This window comes from Macrosteles quadrilineatus, unplaced genomic scaffold, assembly GCF_028750875.1.
Source record: "Macrosteles quadrilineatus isolate MER2022 unplaced genomic scaffold, UCM_ALF_1.0 Scaffold_3__2_contigs__length_128488019, whole genome shotgun sequence".
NCBI lineage: Eukaryota > Metazoa > Arthropoda > Insecta > Hemiptera > Cicadellidae > Macrosteles > Macrosteles quadrilineatus.
Genome location: NW_026542596.1, coordinates 53,453,776 through 53,480,924, shown reverse-complemented (window position 1 = coordinate 53,480,924; position 27,149 = coordinate 53,453,776). Strand labels below are relative to the sequence as shown.

The 27,149-nt window shown below is 34.1% G+C and overlaps 1 protein-coding gene across 1 annotated transcript in view; it reads left to right on the top strand.

Moving 5' to 3' along the window:
* LOC128989204 (transcription factor hamlet-like) overlaps positions 1-17,739 on the top strand; it is a 60,424-nt gene extending 42,685 nt beyond the window's left edge. The window contains exons 10-12 of the mRNA XM_054411076.1: positions 10,050-10,143; positions 13,330-13,648; positions 14,385-17,739. Coding sequence (XP_054267051.1) covers positions 10,050-10,143; positions 13,330-13,648; positions 14,385-16,523 — 2,552 coding nt within the window. The 3' untranslated portion in view covers positions 16,524-17,739. The remainder of the gene's footprint in view (positions 1-10,049; positions 10,144-13,329; positions 13,649-14,384) is intronic.
* Positions 17,740-27,149: the final 9,410 nt, after the last annotated feature.

Sequence of the window (27,149 nt, the reverse complement as noted above, 5' to 3'; positions counted from 1 at the left end):
AACATACACATTTATAAGGTTCTTTTGCCCACCTTATCACCAAATAGTCACCCGATGATTTGATCTTGAAATAGCCAAGAACCTTTGATGGTTCGAATCCAAACCAACCAGTGAATGATTATACATTGTTCTCTACCTATTGAATTAGTCATTTACATAGCTGAGAAGTTTCTTACCCGTATTTTCATCCAATTCAATGTTCTTTACGCATTAGTCAAGTCTCCATCAGAAAAAAGGAACAATTGTTTGATGTTTTTTTGTTTAGCAATTGATAATTTAACAACGGTACTCGAGTATTTGCTTGACATTAAAAAGGTTTCTGACTTAGTTCTGAAACCTTGCTGACGACCTTATCCGTAAAATATCTTCCAAATTTTCCAATTACCAGGTTAGGTTAGCTTAGGTTAGGTTAGGTTAGGTTAGATTAGGTAGTTTTGTTTTTCTTTTGACGATCATCATGCACTTTGTACATAGTTTTCATGACAATAAATCATCACATTATTTTATCATTTCATTTCATAAAATATGTCTTGTCCCCTGGCTTTAATCAATATAAATAACGTGGCCAGAACTTAAGGGGAATATCGTTCAAATTAGATATTAAACACGTTGATACACCTTTTAAGACGAGGACTAGTGAAGGATGAAAGTTGAATGATGATGACCGATCAGCTGGGTTTTGGACAGTCTGGTTTAGTAACGAACCATCAAACAGATTCTGACTTTTCTCGGGATCTTCGATGCAAGTGTTCTATTCACTTGTTCACAAGCCTCTACCGGTATTGTTCTAGTGATCAGCCAAGCATTGCACAGTCCGGTAGAGTAGAATCAGCAGGTGTATGTGACTTCCTTGTACACCATATGCCACCAGATGTGCCACCACTGCCTCCGCGATATAACATTCCGTAATTATGGCATGCATGAGGAACCACGTGAGAAAGTACGTTATTGGGGTTGGAATCGGTTTATGCACGGTTTTGGAAAATGCGGAAGATATTTTACTGGTAAGGTTACCAGAAGGTAAGATTCAAGAAAAGTCAGAAACTTTTTATTGCGTCGTAATTTGACCCAGCTGTCCTTGATAATCGGGTTTTTATTAAGCCAGACTGATGTTAGACAGTAACGGAGCTATCATCTCCTTTATTCGTCACTCATCCTTCATTCGTCCTCGTGTAAAACTGCGCACACTGGTATGTCGTCGTCGTGATATATAATTTAATGTTTTTTTTAGCTAAATAATTCTTCCTATAAATGAAAATACCAATGAAATGCACCAATTAAATATGATAAGGGGTGGTGTAATTTTCTAAGAAGAATGTTTTCTTCTTTACGTTAGAATAAATATAATAAAAAAAAACATCTAAATATCGTATTTCCCGTGTAGTGAACATTTCGTGCAAAACAAGTTAATAAATACATAAATAACATTTAAAAATAAAGGAAAGACAATAAATTGGAGTGTTAATATAAATTTGACTCGAAATTTATAGTCAATTTTGTTCTACATCCACATTGAAAATCCATTTCTATTTCAGTATCCAACCAAAATAATTTTTCAGAATTTCTCATCGTGTAAGATTGATGTAAGGTTTTTTAATCAAACTTTGACATTAAACCAAAACAGAATGTTTCCTACCTTGGAGAAACAGACCCAAGAATTAATTATTTTCTTCTTCCAACGATACATTTCTACCAGGTATCTTCGGGAGGTATATTTTATTAAGTCTCATTTATCCACTTTTCCCACTCTAGCTTTTACTGTACTTCATGAAAATCTAGCAGGTAGTACTCTCTACCATACTCCTACCCCTACAGTTAGTACCCTCACCACCCCTGGGATGTCCAGGTGCTACCACAGACCCGGAAGCCACTAGCGGCAGTTCCGGTCAACCCTTAGTCACTAATCTTCCTGGTCACGGGTTTTAATAAGCCGTAACGGATTTGTAAACAATCACGGTGCCACGGCAGCCTACGGATTACGGATGGGGAGAGTGGGTGGGAGGGTAGGTTGACACTTCCCACGCCTGTTTTGATCTCCCCGACAATTAATGGGGGGTTGTCGCTTGGGGAGGGTGACATTAATTAGGGTGTAATCACTATATCGAAGAAGTGATTCGTTTTACGATTTTTATGAATCTTAACTGATTGATAAAAGCAAAAGCGATGAAAAACGAGATATTGTATTATATGAAAATTATGTATTATATTACAGTTTTATGCTGTCTCATTATATTCTAAGACATTATGAAAGGCAGTAAGTAAACTTACAGTAAACTTAAAGTAAGTAAACTCTGGCCCGAAACCGTTTGTCAAGCTAGACCTGAGGTTGTGGGATTACCATTGATTGGTGGGATTTGAACCTTGGACCTCGGGGACCGAACCCTTGTGTTGCACAATTAAACCAGCATCTGTTATTAGCCATGGACCATTTTGTAATTGAAAATGTATAGTTACCAGAAAACTGAGCTTTAATCAAAAAACTTTATTTCAACTGTGCTAATTTTAATAACGATTTCAATATACTGTAAAACTATTTTTTTACAGTAAAAAAGGGGCTCGGAACCGAGTTAGACAAGGGTCTTAAAAATTAGCAAAACTAAATATTTTGCAAACGTAATTTGTTAAATATGTAAATAAATAATTTGTCTTGCGGGGTTTTCTTCGTGTGAAAGGGATCACAATTAAATCGTGGACAGACTAACAATAAGCACATTGATTGATACTGAAGAACAAAAATATGAAACTCGGTTGATGATTTGAATTACATATATTTTCAGTAAAATCAATTCAACATAAAAATTAAAAAATAACATAATATGATAAATAGAATTAGGATACAGTAAAGTTTAGCGTGTATTTTTAGTAAAACCTCAGAGTAATGCTGATTTAAAACTAATTAAACAATAAAAATTAAAAGGTAAATAAATAACAAAAATAAATTAAATTAGAACATGCCATCATCAGCTATAGACACCATGCTATTAACACCAAAGCATGTAGTATCCTGGGCCATAATTGTTGAGACGTTGAACCTACAGTTAAAAGTTCATTACCTTTCACTGTTGTTATCTCTACTTTTTAAAGTAGTATTCAATTTTTTCTTCTAAAACTACAAATTAGCAGGTTAAGTCTAGCAAAGTCAAGAATAAGAAACTTAGACAGCAATTGCTTTCAAGCATAGAACTTACTATAGTAATTACGTGCAGAAAACACTTGTATTTCCACAAGTACACTCTAAACAAATTGAAAACTCCAGCAGGTTAATTGATGCTGGGATAATTAAAACAACAGATGCCACTAGTAACGTCCGTTCTCACGTCCGTCCCATAGTCCACGTCCAGATCTGGAACGGTAGACGACGGAGGTCGGTGGAGCATTACGTCACTGGAGGCTAATCTAATTACAACAGAGAGGGTGGTCGGTCACCCTTAAACCGCAGATATACCGTGTATGAGTGTCATCCGTGGTGTGGTGGTTATGATGCGTGGTTCCTCGTCCTGCACAACTGTGTGGATTCACCACTTTGGGACGTAATAGGTGTTATAGGATGGCTTCAGCGGATAATCGTCTTTTGTAAATTGAAACGACTTTCTATAACCCTTAGTTTAGCAACGTTTAGCGTATTTTAAGGTTATTTTTGAACTAGGAGCGTAACCGTAGGCTTAACTGAAGAACTGAAGACGTAAAAAACACAAAAAATGGTGTAAAGGGTAGTCTAGTAGTCGTAAGTGTTTGTCAATGAAACAGTGAAATATTAAAAAGTAATGAATTGTCTCAGTCAAAAAGATAAACAATATTCTGAATTATTTCAAGAAACCAGTACGCACCTATATAATAGTGCAATTGTGATAATTTTCTCGCTCAATGCATCACAAAGTAGTTTAACGACTTGTTTGAAACAAGCTTTCTCTTTGGGGTACATCTTTTGGCTAAACACTGTTTAAAATACCGATAAAGAATTTTTAGAATAGGAATTAATATACAGACTATCTGCTTATTGTAAAGAAAATGTTAAACTACTATCAAAATCTAGTAAAAAAATCTTCTCGATAAATGCATTTAAAAATATCAAATCAATCTTAGAGTTTCAATGTAGTTTGCTTCAAACAAAACGCTCCTTAAAAACCAACAAAAACAGAAATAATTAGAATATAAATTAAATAAAATGATTAATTTCCAACCAACACATTAAAAAAGTGCACTTCAAAACTGTGTATTTCTTCTACAACAAAACAGCTTTGTACACTGCCGTAGGTTTTCGAACCTCTGCCATACTGTGGTGCTTGTTTTCGGAACAGCGCCACCTACTGCCCTAATCCACTCTTCCACGGATATTCTTCATCTGCCTCTACTAGTTTACTTGACCTTTCCACTACTTCGCATCATTACCGATAGAGCAGTATTAATCTTCTGAATATAGAAACTAGAAACTTGCCAGACAGCACTGCGCTCCTACCGTCTGCTCTGACAAATGCGTTGTGTAATTATGAGAAACTTTTCACAAGTACGAGCTAGTTAGCCACTGAAGCATGGCTATTAGACAAAATGCTAATAAATGAACTTTTCTGAAAAGTTATACATTTGACCTTTTTAAAAGTTAACCTCTAACAACATTGATACAGTAATTTATTTACAATTTCAATTAAAATATGCAACATAGGATTTAAACTTTTGTTACTGGGTCACAGCATACTGCATTACTTATTACTTACTTGCATTACTTGTTACTTTTGTTACTGCATTTTCCAGCTAATAGCAATTAATCATACTACCAAGCAAATAATGTTTGATGCATTTTCACCGAGCAAAGCTCAGCCCCCGAATTGCTGGTCTTACGAAGGAATATTTGTTACTGGGCCAAACGGTATACAAATGAGCCCATAACAACAAATACTAGCCTTTCAGTAAATTCAGGAAATACAAACAAGTATATGAACGACTTATAAATCATTAACCAAATCAACAACCGTGTATGCTACAGATATTTCGATGTGTTTTACCATTACAGGGTAAATAAAGTAACAGATGCATGGTTAAAAATACAATCTACACTTTTTTAATTGAAACTAAAGTAAATTATTTGCATAAAGCAATTAAACTAAATATTTACATAATGTATTTATATCACACCGTATACAATTAAATCTCTATATAATTAATACGCTACATGAAACTTTGTCGGTTGAACTCCTCCGCCATTTCTTAACCGATTTTATCCATTGACGTCTCATTGGAAAGAGCGTGACGCGTATATTTGCAAACTGACTTACATTTTTGAAAAAGTCCATTGGGCTCTGCCCCAGTGGCTGTTAAAGTTCCCATGTTATCCTTATGAAGAACATGATTGTTTACATTTTGATCAGCTGTATATTTTACTTGCTGTTATTTTTCATTTCAAAGTCTTTTAAACTCATCGGAAGTTATGATGACTTTTATTTGTTTTTAAATAACTACTTTACTTCTTTGCAATTGCTCGATTTTGAGCAACGTGTTTACTAGTTACAGTTACCCTATTACAGCCTCAAAATGTGACACACATTTAAAACTCACTTCTCCCTTAAGAGCGCGTGGGGGACGCGACGTGAAGTGCCCGCGATTTCCACCGCTTGGCGGGAAAAGAGCGTCTTTCCGTTCCGGAAACTCCCTCATCCCCCTGGAGGGGTGGGGGAGGGGGTGCGACCAATCACCGACCAAACCATAAACCGTGTCATACACACAGATACATCTACCGTGTCAGTCCATAGTTCACCTGACACCGGATAAGAGGTAAAAGCACAAAACTGGTACATCGCACTTTACTTTCATAACTTTAGATGGTGACTTTCGCAATATTAGAAAAAATTTTATTCAAGCAAAAAGATACTTATTGCACTTAGTATAAGACTTTTACAATGTTATTGTTTACGTAGAACAAGATTCACGTTGCACTTCACTTTCGTACCATTAGGTAGAGACTTTTGCAATGCCATAAATATTATCCAAACAAAAAGGTACACCATGTCACACTTTCGTTCCATTAGATTGAAGCTTCACAATATTATAAATATTAGTCAAGAAAAAAAAAATACGTTTCGCTAACTTTCATCCGTTTGTGTTGAAAATCTCGCAACAAAATACATCATTTATGTAAACGATACATATCTGCTTAGCTTCTATCCCTTAAGGATGAGAATTTCCCCACATTTTAAAAACTATCCAAGCAAAAGAGTCACGAATCGCACTTATGTTAAGATTTTTGCAATTTTATATGTATTGTTTCAGTAAAAAATATGCACATTGCGCTTTACTTTCATGCTTGTTGACTTTCCCAAAATTATATATTTCATAATCAAAGGTAACATAGTTCTATCGGGGTGTCATGGGATTGAAATAACATTTTTTATCCTAACAATGCACTTTCATAGTTAATAAAATACCGCGTGATCAAAATATTAGTTCAAACCTCTTAAAATAAAGAACTGAATTTATTGAATGAAAAAAAAATAAAGTTATATACACATACCTAACTATACAAAACTGCTCTGTTTATTCATAATAAAATCCTAAATTTAATATTTTACAGATGACTGTATAAAACGTCTTTTTAAAAGATTTATTGTTTACGAGAGGGGTGTTTTTAATTTTCTACTCTTGTTTTTTTCTAATACTTTAAAATAGTTCAATACATTAAATTTATTCGATTAAGTTTAAGGTTAATTTCAACAGCCTAAGCACAGAAAACATACTACTATAACCGTATGTTTTCTGTGGCCTAAGTGATAAAAACTCCACCATACGAGTTGTAGCGGTTTCACATTTCCACGTGAATTAACAATAGAAACACAACATTTCACAATTTATTTGCAAACCATTTTGTAGAGCTTTAAAAAAACAAATAATTTAGTATATTGACGCGTTATTGTGCGCCTAATAGTTACGGAGAAAATTCCAAAATATTGTAAATTTAAAATTCAAATGTTATTCTTTTGAAGAATAAGTCAACTGTTGTAGTTTGCTTGTTTATGAACATATTTTGATCAAATTTGGAAAATACATTCGTTTCTTACTAAACTATTAACATTTTACAACAAAAAACACATTTTTACCCTTCCTGCAAACCTAAGTCTTGTTAAACTAATTGTATTGTAAATTTCGCATATTTTTTTATTTTCCAACCCTTATGTTGTGTAAAGGATAATGTTGTTTCTAAAATATTACTCTAACATAAATAAGCTCTATTTGTGTGATTGAAGACCGTATGTCCTGTAGACTGTAGACCGCACAGAAACAGTTAAAAAGACGAACGGTCAACGGCGGGTTCGATGGGGTGTAAAGGGTTGGCTGTCCGGTCAAAGGAAGTGATTTAATAGTAGACTTCGTACTTCCAGGAAACAAATCGGCCGGTGAAACAAATAGCGGAATTGTAACTGACAGTTGGTAAAAAATAGGGACATTTCGTGAAGAATCTTTAAAATACCTTAATATTTTGGATACCTTTTTTGCCTGTACTTGACAATACATTCAAGCTTAAATGGTTCAATTTGTAAAGCTTTAGGTAGCAATTAGACGATACACGTTCTCATAGTGGAACCATTGCAAAAGGATTAGTTTTTAATTTTGTGGACGAACAAATCTTTGAAATGTTGTTTTAAAGAGTTTTTCCTAGAGGTTCTTTCTAAATTTAGGATGTGTCTTCTAGCTTCCATCTGTAATTGTAACATTTTTTTTTAAATTTTGATTTTGAAACATATTCTCAGCAGTACACGTTAACGAAGGGGTTTAAATTGAATATTTACATGACTTATCCATAGGAAGTTGACCGTATGTATAATATTTATAAGAATAAAGTTTTATGTCTACTAAAACGACGTTAACACAGCACAGATTTCCATAGTTTGTTTGTGTGCAATAGATACGTGATTTGAACACATTACCTTACAAACCAAACAAGGCAAATTTAAGACTTACAAACAATATGTTATCTGCATAAGCAAATATTGCCGGTACGAATAAATAGATATGTGCATTAAATGATCTTCAAATAAACACGTAGCACTCATTAATCAAACTCATTTTAGGGAAGATTATAACTCAGATTCACCTAACTATAAAACCCGAATGTATGTAGCATTTCATATATTTTTACCACAACACGGAGTGTAGCAGTAATTAAATATGACATGGCGTAGCGCTAGTTCGGCCACACTTGTGCATGAAGCCATTAATCGTGTGTGATTTATGCTACTATGATGACACAGCGGTTACCGACACTAGCGACGTCGCGGACAGGCGTGGAACTACTGACCAGGCATGTCATAAATTATTTATTTATTATTTAGTTTTAGACAGAAATTAGTGTCCTTGTATCGGTGTAGTTAGGTTTTGTTGAAACGGTTTCACATGATTATGACCGGGACAGTTTGATTTTAATTGATTATAGCAGATTTTGATAATGGTATTTTTTTTTAAGTATGAACCAATAAGAATGACAAAAAGGTGTCTTCTAGCATCTTAAAGTTAGAAACTGACGTGTTAAGGATTTAAACTTTGGAGAAAGAAATAACAGTGAAAATGCTTAAACCTTTGGTTGTCCAAGGCCAGATACTGGAGGAAACTGTAATATAATATAATATAAGAGGAAACTCGTTGAGAAATACTCGATCGCTATAAGAGATTAGAGCCCAAAACCCCAAAACTAAACTAACCTATGCTAACTTCATGACTTCTTTACATATGTCCCTTTGATTTTTTAAATTCGTCTCTTATCAACCATATACACAATACGATTTTGCATATTTTTTGTAATTGAAAATGATCAAATAATTACCAAATAGCAGTAATATTAAAATCCCTATATTAAATTGCCTGGTCCAAATGCACTAAATTCATATGCAAAAATAATTTTCTTGAACCCTATTGCACCATCACAAGACTAGCAATTGAAAATATTAAAATAAAAGTAAATATCAGTGATTTAAAAACCGCAAACCCACATACCGATATCGACACCGCAAAAGGGCAAGGTGGCAAATTATTTTTCATCGTCCCATATTCCAACAATGGGCTGTCACCAAGGAAATTTGTCAATATTGACTCGAGCACTTTAAAATGTACAAAGAACACTGAGGGTAACCTTGGATATTGATGAACATTAGTGTATTGTCGTGCGAAGAAAGAAGGGGTGAAAAATGGCGTCCTAGAACAGCACCATCCGAAGGTGATGGATCACAGGCTTTGTAACTCGCGACTCGCCCCTACTCTCGTCAAACAAAACACCGACACTTTTATAATGCATCGTTAATACGATACATCCCACTCTTCATCAGAGTGCATCGGGGATAATCAGTTAATAATACTTTACATAGTAAACAATATATCGATACATAAGTTGGGTTGGTGGCCGAATATTGGAACAAATTTCTTTTAACAATACACAGTGAGGTACGAATTTATGAATTTAAATTATATAAAAAAAGATAAACCATCACTTATTATTCGAAATTTAAAAACCCCTCGTTTTGTGCATTTTCCCTTTTAAAATTTGTGTATACCTTCCTCCCTATTAAACTGTCTTTTTTGATTTTACTCTCTTCAATAGAGATTCTTTACAGCACATCATAAAAGAATATTTCAGATTTTAAGCGTTAATTTTAAACAATAAGTGTATTGAAATAGTTGACTATGGGATTTTATTCCAAAGTTTCTTTTTCACTTTGACGTTTCTAATTTTTTCACGGTACTAAAACCCTCGTAAATCCTTGTTACATTTTCTCATTGAATCAACTGTATTGACGAATTTAAAAACAAACAAAAAACTACGCTAAAAAGTACGATACTTAGAAAATTAGGATTATTAATTGCTACACGAATTTTAATATAGTAAACATATTTGTTTAGCCAACCCCCTTAATCTCAATTGCCGATATTCGTGCATCACCCTTTCACACGATGAAATTTTGTTTACTTCAGTGGTATTTAACATGTTTTGAATATACAATAAATTGAAAAATGATGTTCAATCAACATCAGTATTTCTTCATCTTGAGTCTGACCTCCTGGTTTTGTTTCAGCTTCACAACACTCTGGTACTTGTGACGAAGAGATTGATGAAGACGAGGAAGTCTCCTGCAATGTCTGTGGCAAAACCTTCTCAGACAACGATAAGTGAGTATATGATGAGTATATTAAATATAGACCGACAGCAGAGCTGCGGTTAGCCTAAATTCTGGCGTCCACCACTGGGAGCGCCGTGTAGCTACGTATCTCGTGCGCCGCAACGACACGGTGCTCCCAGTGGTGGACGTCTGAACTTATGCTAAACGCAACACTGCTGTTGGTCCATATTTAATTCTATTTTTCTATGATATGATACACAACAACCAGGGCTTGTAACAATAGATTTAATGTAACGCTATAGGTGATTATGGTTTTGATTAAATAAATCAATTAGTTGAAGTCTGGAAAGTTTGCAGTTAGAGATGTTTTGTGTGTCTAGAAAGTGTGTAAAGTCAATGCTAGAAGACGCATATTTTTGAAAATACAACTAGAAATTATAAATATCCATTTAGAGAGCATCTTTATTCAGCTTAAATAATGACAATTCACATATTATAGCGTCATAACAAATATTTCCTGGGAACTTTATACAATTCTCCAATTTACAACGTTTTGGTATAAAAAATAGTTAAGGTGCTCTCCTCAAATCTAGTTCGAGTTTGCAAACCTTCTGCAACCTTTTAAACTCAAGTTAGAAACACGAACTCCATCAATATTTTGTTTGGGATATTCAACCTTTATGTACATAATTACGTTTAATTCTTGGCTAAATGCTTATGACACTATTGCTTTTTATTATTAATTATATTTCAATCCAAACTATTATCAGAGTTTATGTTAATATTAATATTAATTTTTCGACCGATCAAGTTTCTCAAACTTTAAAAATAACGATAATTATCTCAAATTTATGCATAACCACAACCAAATTATACGTTTCAAAAGAAACCAATTATCAATATCACAATACCCTTTTCTATCCTTACCCCTCTAACAATCATTTAACTTTTAATGAATCTCAACACATGTAGAAGACTAGGGTGTGATCAGTGAGATAATAAATGACCTAGTGTAATGGGCAAGTGTGGGGTTGACACTCAGCGATGCCCCGTGCCCCTGTAGTAGGGGATGCCCCTCGTGCCCCGTGGTGCCCAGTGGGGCGTCGCAGCTACAAGCCATCGCACTTTAGGTCAGATGTGAGATGAGCGAATTTCTTTGACCCCAACCCAAGCCGCATTTGTCTCTTATTCTTTCAGCCATTGAAATTTAGTGCGGCGCTTTTTAACGTTAAAAGGCTTCCCTCCCTCTCGTGGAATACGGTTGTAGCGGTAGAATATAAAATGTATGTATATTCAATGTAATGGAATGAAAAGCATGTAAAATAAGGAAATTGTTTATTTTATTCGGAGACATTGACTTTCTTATTAGGATAGTGTGTTTTATAGTTCTTACTTTCTAACATGTATGTTTTGGTTTCGTCCTCAGAGGAGTTAATTTTTTATCCAGATGCGTTTTTTTGACAATGTGCATAAATAATCAGTGAAAAGCTTTTTGATATTAAAGGAATCAAAACTTTATGACTTAGCTAATGTCCATTATTCTTGTTTGAAATTATTTGTTTAGCCATTAATTACAAAAAAGAAACTATTGAAAATGTATACACATACCCGAAAATAATGAATATAAAATGAAGAAAAACACTGGATAGTACACCATACGTAATGCCCTATAGTGAGTCGGTAAAGAAAAACATAGTTCTCTAGGAAATGAAAAAAATTGCCAAATTGTTACAAATACTTCAACAAATTAAAATACTTAAGGCTCTAACGACTTTTTAGGTGGACATACACACTCATGAGTCGTCTGCAAACCGGTGTAATTTAGTAAAGGCTCTAATAAGCATTCAATATGTTTTTGCATCTCAGCCGCACAATTTCGGAATCAACCTCCCCTTTCCCCGCTAAGTCACACACTGTGATGCCCCCCCATGTTTTCATCTTACAGTGTTATCGTCACGAGACATTAATATTTAATTGTCACGGTGCCTCCCTCTGTATTATTCCATCAGCGGCAACTGTTCAGACCCTTCATGTCAAAACGTCATCGCCTACACCTTGCGCTTCCCACGACGTTCACACTTCAAACCACTCATAATTGACATAACTTGAAACTTGCCGCTTCCCTAGGATTGTATGGCGTGATCGTTCGCTAGTTTTTTTGTTCTTGCTTGGGATCTATATCTGTGTGGATGGGAAGAACGGTAAAGTCAAGCGGTAAAGTAGTTACGACTCATAGGCAATTTAGTACAAATAATATATTCTTACTGTAGTATCTTTAGCTGCAATATTGACAATTTATTTTCTCTATTCCCTAACAAAGCCTATAATGATTTAACATTGATTGGATAAATTCGCCAAAAGATTAATTTATATTTCATGTTTTTCTAATACAGGTGCCAGGTATTTTAAATAACTTTTTACTAATTGACTTCAATTATAGGTTTCAAATACATGCACTTTTAAGGCATTGTAATTAAAAAAGAATAAAATAAATCATATAAATACTGGTTTTTCATATGCAAATCAATGCAACACATAAACATTGATATATCGATGCTCGTTTATTGTACTAAGTAGCCTAATAAGTTTTTGACTAGTTACGTAAATGAAAAGAAGTAGACTTAAAAGATTTTGTACAATTGAAATTTGAATCTAAAATCAGAAGTTTATGTGTAACTAATTCAAACTGTAAATTTAAAGAACAAAGCTTTCCTCTCCCATCTCCTTTTCCTGTTGCAAATGCGAAACACGGGTGCAACTGTATTAAACAAATTAATACACGTTATTCCGGTACGTAGGTCAGGCACTCTGCTAGTTTTTTATACAATTTCTTCTGGGTACCTGGGTCTACGTGAAAACATTGCAAACTCTTTGATAATGTTAGAGTTAGGACTAAATCTTTTAGGCCAACACTTTTTAAATTATTCAGTAAAATATTCAACGTTAAGTCATCTTTATGCACATGATTTTTCATAACGATTTCAGGATTTCCATGTATTGTCATATAAATTCTACTACATAATCAAGGGCGAAGGAAGATTTTTCACTATATTCGGTGATTCTACACCCGATTCCTCAGCGAAGGCTTTATAGTTTGACTATAATTCTAAAAAAGTTTCTGTTAATGTTCATGTATGTTCATATAACGTTCATGTAATGTTCAAAACATGTAAGTAACCAAAGGCTAAACAATATTTTCCAAATCACAGTTACTCAACACCGCTTTCTGTTGCAGCCTCGACGAGCACCTAGTGCTGTTCCACCAGTACCCTCGGGGTCAGTTCAAGTGTAGACAGTGTCCGCGGGCCTACAGCAGCCAACAGGGGCTGAGCCGCCACGTCGCCGCTCACAGTAGGAAGTACACCTGCGAGAACTGCAACACAGTCTTCACCGACCGCAGCAACCTCCAGCGGCACATCCGCACCAGCCACGTGGGAGCCAGGAGCCACGCTTGTGACGAGTGCGGCAAAACCTTCGCATCGTCCTCCGGGCTCAAACAGCACAGCCACATCCATTCCAGCGTCAAACCCTTCCAGTGCGACGTTTGCTTGAAGGTTGGTGCTACTCAGGTGAACGTTAAGTTTATTCCCAAGTCCTTACCCATTGTTGTCTCATGTTGAAGTATTAAGTCTTTCTAAACCAGTGATTCTTTTCAATTCCAAAGTCTTCCTTTCCTAAGTCCAAAAGAACTTCATTAATTTGTCCCAAAAGGGTCTAATAACAAACGCTGTAAGACCTAAGTGAAATTAGGCTCTCACAAGACATATTAGAAGTTCCATAGTCTTTTCGTTGTTAAATAATATCATATGAACATTTATCAATGTCCTTAAGTCCTTCCCGTAGAAAACCCTTTCCTAAAGATCTTACCTGCGCAATCAGGTACTCATGTAAAATAGTATAGATCATTGGCATGCTTCAATAAAACCTAGACGGCGGAGTTTAAACATTAAGGAAAACTAAGAACAGAAATTAAAAGTATTGTAACTAAAATAGTTCCTCTTCAGTGCATTTTTTCCACTGGCCAGTTAGACTTATATAATTGGCAAACACCAAGGAAATTATTACCTGTAATATTTTTAAAATTGAATAAAGTAAATATTATTTTTTCTAAATAATGGTAATAGTTTTTGTAAGTCCATCATTTTATACATTTGAAACCAGTTAACAGAAGAATTTATCTCTCACAAAAGATAAAGTCTACTCCATTAATGCATTAGCATATTAAGATATATCGCTGTTTAACACGTTGCATTAAACTACTACGTACTAAACTACTCGTTCTGTTTCCAGGCGTACACTCAGTTCTCCAACCTTTGTCGACACAGGCGCATGCACAGCAAATGCCGCCAACAAGTGAAGTGTGCCAGGTGTAACCAAAACTTCAGCACCACAAACGCTCTAGCGAAGCACAAGAGGTTCTGCGATCCTGGGAGTTCTAGGACGCCACCTCCTGGAACGATGCCACATATCCCTCCACACAACAACCACTCACCCTACCTTATGTATCCTCGGGCTCCTCCTTTCTACCCTCCGACCACCATCCTTCCCCCGTATCACCACCCTGCCATGTTCTCAGGGCATCACGCAGCGGCTTTATTGGCACTGAATCAATCTAACAACTCACTACTTGCCCAATCTCTGAAAATGGAAGACAAACATTCGTTGAAACCAAATCCTTTCTTGATGAATGGTAAATTTCCTCAGTACCACCACTCGGATGATCATCTTCTGTCCAATCTTCTTAAAGACAAAGAACACGAGTTAGGTATGAGACGTAGTGTTACACCACCGTCTTCTACTCATCCTAATTTCAGCTTCAGCAAAGCATCTCCCAATGTAGCTGAGGAAGCTGTGTCCAAGCCTTCACCAGCAAGACCTGCCCTCTCCAACACCTACTCTGATCCGAAGGATTCCCTGCCTGATCCAGAAATCAATGTTGTAGACGTTCAGCCTGAGCCTCATGATTTATCTACTTCCAGTGACGAGAGACATTCTTCTAGTGACAAAGCATCCACCCCAGATCCATCTGAGAAGCTCAGGGACGACCAACCTTTGGACTTGAGAGTTGAAGGAAAGCGGAAGAGTGACGATGACAATGACGAGATTGAACAAAACCGTTGCCAGAAGGAAGTCGTCGAATCTCCAAAAAAGAAATTTAATAAAAGCGATAGCGTTGATACAGATGACGAGACAGAATTCCCAGCTCAAAAATCTCTGATATCGAACAATTACGAAGCAAGCTCTCCTAATCGGTCGAGTACTTCACCAGCTTCTCCAAAGACTATGTTGGCTATAAGACCCAAGTCGGAGCTTATGAGTTCACCACCTCCTCAGCGATCACCTACTCCAGACAAACCGTTAGGCTCCCCGAAGAAACACGTCATGCCATCAATGGTTTGCCCTATACCGATTCACCCTCATCCATCTATACGCTTCGATATGTATCGCAACGCTTTTCCAAACTTCTCCCCAGACTCAAACTCAAACCACGAAAGATTTATGGCGTCTCAGTTTCCTCCACTCCATTCGAGGATTAACCTTTTCGCATCGATGGTGAACGGGCTAGCAAACGGGCAAGGAATGCCACGAGCTCCCTTAGATATGCTACGTCCACCGATGCAACATTTCCCAGGAGGCGCTAAACCCTACCACGAGGTTTTGAATCCACAACCAGATAGCGTTAACGGTAACAAGTTGAAGGACAGATACGCTTGCAAGTTTTGTGGCAAGCAATTCCCGCGATCTGCCAACCTGACTAGACACTTGAGAACTCACACTGGGGAACAACCATATAAATGCAAGTATTGCGAACGCTGCTTCAGCATCTCTTCCAATCTGCAAAGGCACGTTCGTAACATACACAACAAGGAGAAGCCTTTCAAGTGTTCTCTTTGTGATCGCTGCTTCGGCCAGCAGACCAATCTGGATCGTCATCTGAAAAAGCACGAAGGAGACGACGGAAGTGGGATAGTGGCCGTCGCAGACAGCCCCGGTAGCAGTAATGAGAACGACGGAGAAGACGCTTGTGTCGACATAAGAAACTTTGTCGGCCGAGTCACTTACTCCAACATGGAGAATTTCGGACCAAATTTGAACCTGAATCTTCTCAGCCAGTTTAAGCTGCCGACTACACCGCCGAGTCAGGAACTCGTCAACAGCACGACCAACCAAGTAGACGAAGACGACTCCGAACTTACACTAGACTCCTACAGAGACTCGCCTCACGAACATCCTAGCTTCCCTTACACAATGGGGAAGTCCGGGTATCAAGACAACCCTTTGGGCCTTGTTGTGAGCAAGGGTTTTGATTTCTCTTCTCGTAAGGATCTCGATTCTCCAACATTCGAAGCCAAATTGAAGATAGACAAAGAGGAATCTTCTTTAAACAACAACATAGCCGAGGTAGAGACCATCCGTGTCAGCACCTAGCCCTGGAATTCCTTGTTTGTCCATAGTTCCTACCGATGATGAGTGACCCGCGTGAGATCTCTGTTACCACTTACTGTACTTTTGTTGCTGTTGTTAGCTCCAACGAGTCTAGTGTACCAAAGTTTGTTTATACGTGCTGTACCTAGATACCTGTACAGTTTAAGCGTTGTAGAAATAGTATTTTAGATTGTAAATTCAATATAGATCACCTCAAACTTCAGGTTTAATGTATAGCATACTCGTTACATTTAAGTATTAAATATTCACAAAAGCAATCGTATGTTTGTATAACTAACTGTGATCATTTTACATTAAGTTGTTATTATTTAATCTTTAGGCATTGCATGACTTTTGAATGCCTTTTTAATGTAGCTCAGACTAAGTAGTTTCCTTAGTGATGTATAAATTCTCTCGATTATCTGTAGAAAAGTCGGATCTAGTAGAACATATCCGAAAGTAAATGTTTAAACGTAATTTATTGATTATATTGTTGAAAATTTTAACATATCACTTACTATAACGGTTTACAATATTTTAGGCAAATTAAGTGAATTATTATACAAATAGTAACACATGCACAAATATAAAAAATAAGTTCTCTCCCAGTTTTCCTCATTATTTGAGTTTGAAAAACAGAATCGAATTGTTACTTTGTGAGATTAAGGATTTCTTTCCCAATAAGTTGGTAGAATGTCTATGATCTCCAAAGATGGTATACATTTTCCAAGATCATTTACCTTACACCCTTGATATGTGAAAATGTTCAATTATTACTAATTTTTTTAATCATAAATAAACTATATGGGTTGAATGATTATGTTTAGAATAATATTTTTAATTATTTATGAAGACGAATAAAGTTGTATTTTATTTTAATTTATATTTTGTTGAATGGCTTTCAAAATTTAGAGACTTTTTTACTAATTTTGTGAAACCCATATTCAGACTATTATTATTATTTCAGCAACATGATAAGTGGAGTAAGTTATTTTAAAGTAGACGAACTATGATATGATGTGATATGTATTTATATTTAGTTTTTATCATTTAGTTAGCAAATACAAAAAATGTATCCAACACCAATTTATCCTGCAGATTGTATTTCCTATTGTATTGTACTTATCAATCACGGAGCTCATACTTAAGTATTTCACATGTTAAATGTAATATCTTCTTACTGTTAACCTAGCGATTGTGGATTTGATTATCTTGTAAATTTTTATTAAATTATATCATGTACATCAATTCTCAAACTTTTACGATTAATAAAAGTTAAAATAAATAGTATTGTGTTATTTATTTTGAATTATGTCCATTGAAATAACCCTTGTACTGTAAGATAAGTTTTTACCTAGTAAATTAATCATTATATCCATGTAGAATGGAATGTATCATTGAAAAATAGCACAATAGTACATCAACTATTGCAATCGGAAAATGTGAATCTCACAAAAAGATTTAAGACTATTTAAAATTTCTGTTATTTTCGACGGAAAGGACTTTATGTTGATAATTATTTAATCATGACAAGTCGGTGAACGACATGGTTACAAGGCAAATATAGGCTACTTTAGGTATAAAATATACATATAAGTTGACATAACAGAATATCCAATAAATCAGTATTTGGCGCCACTAGTGAGATAGTTACCCATCCTGACAGTAGTCACGCCAGATCGTTATCAATGTCATTTAACAGTCTATCAATTGGTCCCTTAAAAACCACACACGCTAATACATACAATGACATGTCCAACCGATCAATCAATAGTCAAAAAGCTATTTAAACGTCATTTCTTTCAAGTTTTATTTGGTTTGTTTTTGTCCAATGTACTGGAGGAAACCTTGACAGTTGGAAGAATATTAATTAGAACGTTTGATTTGGAAAATAAGAACTACGATTATTCCGTTTCACCTTAAAATATAGTTCCATGTATATTTCTCATGATAGGAAACCACACTATATCAGAATATTGTATGTGTTGGACTTTAAATAGGTTTATCATGATACACAATATCCTTCAATATTATTCATTGCAATATCGGTTTATTTGATCAAAGATCAGGATTGAAACCAGGTTACATGCTATTATATTATTTCCCCTTTAATTTCATTACGTTTCTCCATTTTTTATGTGTAAAGTGAAAACCTACCTAGTGTAAAGTGAAATATACAGGGCGACAAAAAAGTCTGGAAACGGTTTAATATCTTTTGAACTAAATCCATTGGAAAATTTAAACCTTTCACATCAACTGACATGTATGAAAACAACTTTGGACAGCCGCCATTTTGTAACGGATGAACTTTTTTTGACGCGGTTTCCGGCAATGATCTCCACTTGACCAGACCTTTAAAATTATGTGCATATCAACCTATGCTTACATTAAAGATTGTGTACCTACTCCTCATGGGTCGTCCCCTAGTAGAGGTAAAAAAATTATAATGCTTGGAAAAAGTAGTTTTCATACATGTCAGTTGATGTGAAAGGTTTGAATTTTCCAACGGATTTAGTTAAAAAGATATTAAACCGTTTCCAGACTTTTTTGTCACCCTGTATATGTTTATCATTGTCAATTAACATATAATGGACCTTAAACTATAGAAATAAATAAACGAAGGAAAGATAATTTCAATCACAAATCTCAACAATATTTCTAACTGACCATTTATACATTAAGCCAACACATAGGCCGCATTTGATAAAATTGTTCTCCAATAAAAACCGTTAAAATAAGGTTCACTATAATTTATAACAATGTAATTTTTATTGGCGCCAATAAAACACCCATTATGCGTTGAATCCCATGAACGTGTTGCGAGTCATTTTAAGGTAATCATTTATAAATGGACTGCGCCATGTCATCTGTTCGCAATTCATTATTAACACGACATGGCTGCGCTGAACGTCCGTGATTGCGGATGAGTTGATGCGCACGATATGTAAACATTCAATCAGCCTTGCCTCTAGTCTAGCTTTGGAATCAACATAGTATGGATTGAATGTAAAACTGAAGCTTAAAGACACTCAACAAGACTCAAAGACACTCACTTATAGGTTAAGTGCCATCCCAAAGCTGCGTTGACACAAGAGATACTAATAGCCCAGGTACTTTAGGTAAAAAAATAGAACAAATTAATAACTAGCTGATTTTTGGTGTGGTGTTAGTATGTCATTAGGTAAGTATTCTCTGAAAATTCCCCTCACTTCCTCCGCTTGCTTCACCCAGTAAAGGGCTAAAAAGGGTCTAAGTGACGTAAAAATACAAAAATTGTTATTGAGTGACACCAGTGTCACCGATTTTAGTGGTTTTAGTCTCAAATCATTCAGAATGAAAGTGGTCATGCTAAAGAATTTCCGCAACAATAATTCATAGCACTTTAAGGCGTTTTATTTGATATATTTAATTTTTATAGTAAATTTTAGGTTATTCAAAGCGTTTTTGCTGAGAATTTCAGTTTTTGACACCTACCACCCCAACTTATTATTTGATATTTGACCTAAAATATATTCAAGAAAATTGTTAAATCAAGGAAACAATTATATAAATCATTAGTAGGATTTTGGATGGGCATAGTTAGACCAAAATATAGATGTACAGTTAAGAGCACCGAACCGCAGCGTATGAATCCTTCGCGCATTTTTTACTATTTAATTTCTCATTTATTAACTTAAAATGGTCTAATTAATAAATAAACTCACATAAAGAATGCTAGTAATAAATAATATTAAAAACCCTCATATCCTTGGATACGAAAAAATAAATCATAAAAACTAAAGGGTGGTGAGAAATTAAAGTTTGGATATTTTGGGTTGGCAGCTCTGAAATAAATGTTTGCCCAACAATGCTTTCACACATGTTATTATGTACGTACACAGCTTTATATGTAAAATACCCCCGCCGAAGCAAACCTGCAGACTAAGCAAATTTCCATTTGCCTGATTTGGATTTACACTAAAATGTCTCCTTAAAAATATTACAATTATTCCTTATTTAAATAATATGGTACTTAGGTTTGCTGCATCAGGGAGGGTAAAAAGGTGTTTTTTGTAAAATGTTAATAGTTTAGTATGAAATGAATCCATTTTCCAAATTTGATCAAAATATGATCATAAACAAGCAAACTACAACAGTTTACTTATTCTCCATAAGAATAACATTGGAATTTTAAATTTACAGTTTTTTTTTAATTTTCTCCGTAACTATTAGGCGCATAATAACGCTTTAATGTACTGAATTATTTGTTATTTTAAGCTCTACAAAAGGTTTAGAAAAAGAAAATGCTTAGGTTTTTAGGGTCAAAAATGGGAATGAAAATTTTTTTGCTTACCATGAGTACTACGGTAATAGCTTATTCCCTATAGGGGAAATTCGCTAAAAACATAATTATGTTTGAAGTTGTTTTAGAAGACTCGTGGTACAATTGTTCATTTACAATATGTGATGTGAATAAGTAATAGAACAATGTTGCTTTTGTGCTAAACAGTTGTTTAAGTTGTGCTAAACAGAGATGTCATTTTATTGTGAGACTGGTTAACTGTCACAATACCAATAGGCAATCTTCTAATTTTTTTTTTTTCAACTAAACCTAATGATAGAGATCTTAAATAATTGAGCATATTCCACAATTTCGAAAGTTTTCACCCAATGTTGGCTTCAGAGACACATTCCGCCACACTTAGGGAAATGATTCCATGTAAAATATAACTACTTTTGGAAGAAGAAGGGAAGGTTACTTTAAGTTCGGAAGCTGTTTGAGGCACGGTATTTGTAAGGTAACATTGTAATTTAATTGTAATTTAAGGCACGGTAATGACAATTTCTGTTTCATAAAAGTGAAGGAATAAACGAAGGATCAAAATTTTCAACATAAGGCAAGTATTTTGTGAATATCATCGAATTAAAACAACAGTTTTGTAAATAGTTGGTAGTTTAATACATTATTGGTATTTCAATAATTGTTAGGTTAGGATCATCGAATACAAACAAGCTGGGGTCTACAGTGGTGCTATCCCCTGGCGAAACTTCAAACTACCTTCTGTTATGGTGGATGTAGGAACCTTGTGTTTATAACTTTAGGTACGTAACCGACTTTGTAAACTTTATTAAAACGTATTCTTAACTTTATGGATACGATTAAGATATGATGATGTACTTTTATACAGTCAAACCACTTTGAATGCGTAAAAAATTAAAAAAGTTGTAAAAGATAAAAAAAATTCAACAAAAGTTTTGATTATGACTGACGCTAATAACCTACGAAATATGTATTCAAGAAAATTATGTTTGAGCGTTGGCCAATAATTTTGAATATCTTTACAGATGTTTTAATCGTTCAAACATCGTTTTAGTCGTTTTAATCGTTTTAGGAATAGACTTTTATTTGATGAAGTAAGCTTGAAGCTTTACAACTGGTTTTTATTACTTTTTTAATTTAATTATTTAGTTACAATTATTACACTGATGGCAATCCTTATTGTTTTAACAGAAGACAAATAAAGTGTAATAGTAATTACTTAAATTTTAGGTTAGCATATTGACTAAAATTACATAAGTGGAACAGTAAGCACATCATTTTAATCAAAACCAGCTTGTTTCCTAAAGTCTGATTTTTTGTTATTTTATAGGGGTTTTATGAGAAAGTCAATTAGCTTATGGTGTTTTTAATCATACGCTTTTGATGATTCATGCTACAACCAAACTAAGAAAGTGAAACGATGATTAGTCTCTCTTAAGTGAGATTTGACAATGTTTAAATTAAATTTGTAATAAACGGGATCAGCAATCTGACACATATTTCTCACATAAGCTTGTCAACAACCTTTAAGCGGTGGGAGTAATTATGATATTTTTTAAGGAAAATCATGGAAAGTAAATAAAAGAAACGTCTTATAACACTTAAAATTGATTGATTGAGTGATTTTAAGTGTTATAAGACGTTTCTTTTATTTACATTCCGTAAATTTAATAACACGTACGAAGCTGATCAATAAGCTATTGAAGGAAAATCGCAAAAGTTCCAATAACTTTTGAACCGTAATTGTTACAGCAATGTGGGGGTTGCACTATTTTGTTTAGAGTTATAAGGAGTATAACACATTATTTTAATAAAAACCAGTTTTTTTGCTAAAATCCGATTATTTGTTATTTTATAGTTTTTTATGAGAAAAAAATTACAAAATTTACGATAGCTTTTGAACCGTAATTTATACGGAAATGGGATTTGTGCCATATGTTAAGAATTTTAAGGACCATTACATAATAATTTTAATCGAAAACAGCTTGTTCCTCAAAATCATATTTGTTGTTATTTTATAGGTTTTTAAAATAACATAAGTTACAATAAATTTGAACCGTAATTTTTACAGAAATGGGATTTGCACCATTTTGTTCAAGATTTAAAGGACGATTTAAAGGATTTATAGCGAAGTAAATTATTATTAGAATCGTTCAAGCCATTTTCGAGAAAAGCAGATTTTCCGTTGTTTTATAAGTTTTTATAGGAAAATTGCCTTTAAAAATCAAAATTTCTAAACAATTAAAAATTGCCTGTAGATATAATGGATTAGTATCTATTTATTAAATTCCACCAAAATCGGACTTCAGGTGTGTTCTGTAGCTCTGTACACTTCCCCCCCCACACACACACACATCACTTCGAAAACCACTTTTTTGGGTTCAGGGGGACCCAAAACAGATATATCCACTCAAAACTCAAACTCGAAGAGTTTTAAGAAAACAATACTTTCTCCATATACTATGTAACGTATAGGGGGAAATGTCAAATTGCAATACATACTAATCCCTATCTGATTTGCAATATTACCGAAATCACTGTCCAAAATACTTGTACAGAGTTGAAACTGTACCTAAAATTCAACATCGCTTCAAATTGATAAAGTCGAATAGTATTATCTAAATTCTAAATTGCTATAAAGTTATATCTGCAATAAATACTAGGTAGCACTATTTTTGGTAATTTACAATAGGCCTACAATAAATAATAAATTGTTTTACTACGTTACTTAATATACTAAGTTACTTGGTCATTGTGTAGGGGTTATCAGTTCCAACATGTACTGTTAGTCGCCCCAACACACGCAGTTCATTGCTTCGCCGCTAGAGTGCAGGGTGTGTATCTCCACGCGCACCTACAGGCCGTGAAGTCGGTAATTATGTTGTAGATGTGTGTTGTTTTTTTATAAGTTTGTTTAAATGTTTGTTGATATACATTGTATGTTTGTTTGGATTATAATACCATAATTCATCCAGTGTATAGGTTGACTTGGATTTGAATTCAAATGTATTTTATTTGTATATACGGTGGCTGGTTATCAGTGTTACAAAAACTGTTTGGTCTAAGTACTAAATAAAAGAAATGTGGTGATGCATATAAGAGGTCCCTAGTTAAAAATTAGTTTACCAAAGAATTATTTTAAGTTTAAAAATAACCATGTTTTTAAACACGATTCAGCAATTACTCAATTACCTGTAAATGGATTTGAGCAGATGATGTAATTTTCGTGTTCTACTTTAAATGTTAAATAAGAATAATGTAAAATAGAGGATAAATAGCAAACACTCCATTGTAAATTGTCCCAAAGATTAAAATCAAAGTCTATGATAAAAATTTAAAACACTTTTGTCTATTACATTTTCCATGTTATGGCGTCTTCAAACCACTAAAGCGAACATAAGCAGATCTGCTCAATAGTGTAGCATATAGTTATAAAGCTTATCAAATGGCGTAGTTTTCAATACATTTTGCTACCTTTTTGTATAAAGGGTGTTGAAAAATGCAATAGACCAATGTTTTTTGAAATCTTTTATCATAGACATTATATTTAATCTTTGGAACTATTTACAAAGGAGTTTGTACAAAATTTAAAAAAAACCTCATACGATATCGTCATACGAAAATTATGAAAAATCCTACATCATTTTCAATAATTCTTATGCAAAATTTAATGTAGAACATGAAACTGACATCATGCCACTCAAATCCATTTACAGGTAATTGAAAGATTTCGGAATCGACATATTTTAAATATGATATATAAATATCAAGATTCAAGAGCTTAAAGTAAAGGCTATGACATCTTTTGTCTCATAAACCCTTATATTTAGCCTAGGAAACTACGTTATACAACAGTAAGCCACATCTTAGTAGTATTCAGAGTGTTTATTTGCAGCTTTTAATAACTATTTTGCCGTTTCTATGTTAACACTTTAATTTCTAAAAGTGGGTTTATCAGTGGAATTCACCAGTTTTGAATAAAAGTCAACTATCGTAAATAGTATTAGTATTAGTAAATTAGGATTAGTATTAGTAAATTATTGAATATAAGTAAATTATGCCTAGCACAAAACTGTAACGGCAATTAATTAATCAATTAATTAAAGTCAATTAATTGGTAGAGGAGACCCGATGTCACATATAGGCCAAAAACTATAAAATATTATAACATGAAGTCTTACACAATGGCTCATCTTTAAACAATGACAATACTGTAAGGATACTATGTTTAAACGCATAATTTTTATTTTGGCAATTTTTTAGTAATGCGAGTTTATTTAGGCCTACAATGGTTTTCTATTACTTGAGTTGACAGGGTCGTGCACAAAAAGTAATGCAAATACAGTAGCACCAACCGTCAGCATAATATATATAAAGTCAATGATAATGATAATATAATGTTATTATACAATTAGTTTTATTACATATTTTATACTGTATTTTATAATTTTATAATAACTCCTATAGGTCTCGCCACCCTAAGTTGAGGCAGCCCAAACTGACCGGGAGGGTCATTACCGGCTGGTCCCGCACGACCCTTTATAATCCGATTAGCGACACTTCCGTGAACGCTCTAGTTCAATAATTATCATTTACAAATTTATCATCCGATAAATAAATTTAGTCATTTACATTAACAACTTTGATTTAACAAACATTTCCGTTTTTGTCCCATCAAAAACGAACAATGTTTACGGTTTGTGAGGTATAAACAAAAAAACCAAGTAGTGTAGATCCAAAACCGCACAAACCGTAAACATTGTCCGTTTTTGATGGGACAAAAACTGAAATGTTTGTTAAATCAAAGTAATTAATGTAAATGACCAAATTTATTTATCGGATGATGTCCCATCAAAAACGAACAATGTTTACGGTTTGTGAGGTATAAACAAAAAAACCAAGTAGTGTAGATCCAAAACCCCACAAACCGTAAACATTGTCCGTTTTTGATGGGACAAAAACTGAAATGTTTGTCAAATCAAATTAATTAATGTAAATGACCAAATTTATTTATCGGATGATGTCCCATCAAAAACGAACAATGTTTACGGTTTGTGAGGTATAAACAAAAAAACCAAGTAGTGTAGATCCAAAACCGCACAAACCGTAAACATTGTCCGTTTTTGATGGGACAAAAACTGAAATGTTTGTTAAATCAAAGTAATTAATGTAAATGACCAAATTTATTTATCGGATGATGTCCCATCAAAAACGAACAATGTTTACGGTTTGTGAGGTATAAACAAAAAAACCAAGTAGTGTAGATCCAAAACCCCACAAACCGTAAACATTGTCCGTTTTTGATGGGACAAAAACTGAAATGTTTGTTAAATCAAATTAATTAATGTAAATGACCAAATTTATTTATCGGATGATAAATTTGTTAATGACAATTATTGAACTAGAGCGTTCACGGAAGTGTCGCTAATCGAATTATAAAGGGTCGTGCGGGACCAGCCGGTAATGACCCTCCCGGTCAGGTTGGGCTGCCTCAACTTAGGGTGGCGAGACCTATAGGAATCAAACGCCACGAGAAATGCTCAGTCCCCTGGTACTATGTATGTATGTGGTACTATGTACAGAGTGATTGATAATGTCTACGAGAAAAAAAGAAATATAGGAACGTAAGTTGAGTTAGAAACATTTCCCGTCATTAGGTTATAATGGAAGAAAGATGTTTGATCATTTGTAGAATGAACAATACTTACAATAATTAGTTGAATGGTGGTATGTTATTTTTAAGGTATTTATTTTAAAGACACTTTTAATTATCCGTGAAGATCGACTTAGTAATAAACATTATTTTAAACTTTTAATTTATCTTTCAAATTTTAAATCCTAATGAAAGGAATATTATTTACAATTCGGCACACAATATTGTCCATCTCAATTAAACGTTTGGGAATTGAAAGTTAATTATACAACGCATTAAATTAGGTATCAAAAGCTTAGCCTACATTATTTTACGCATTAAATGGGGGTGCCAAGGACAAATTTATTTCGAATCTTGGTTACTATTAAAAAATTAAAAAAGGTAATTTTATAAAAAAAATTTTGAATCATATTTATTTGCCAAATTAATATATTTGACTATCTACTATTGAATTGAATTAATAATAAAATACGTAACAACTAAAAGTATTAATAGACCCTTTACTTGAAAAAAAAATGGGGAAATTAATTCTGTAGTTAAAGGTATACTACGACGATATAGAAGACCTTCATGTACGATTGTACATCGGATTCTCTAGCTCTATCACATTTTATCTGTTGTGAATGAGGAGCTTTTTTACATTTTGAAAGATATTGATATAATCTTTTAAGGCAAT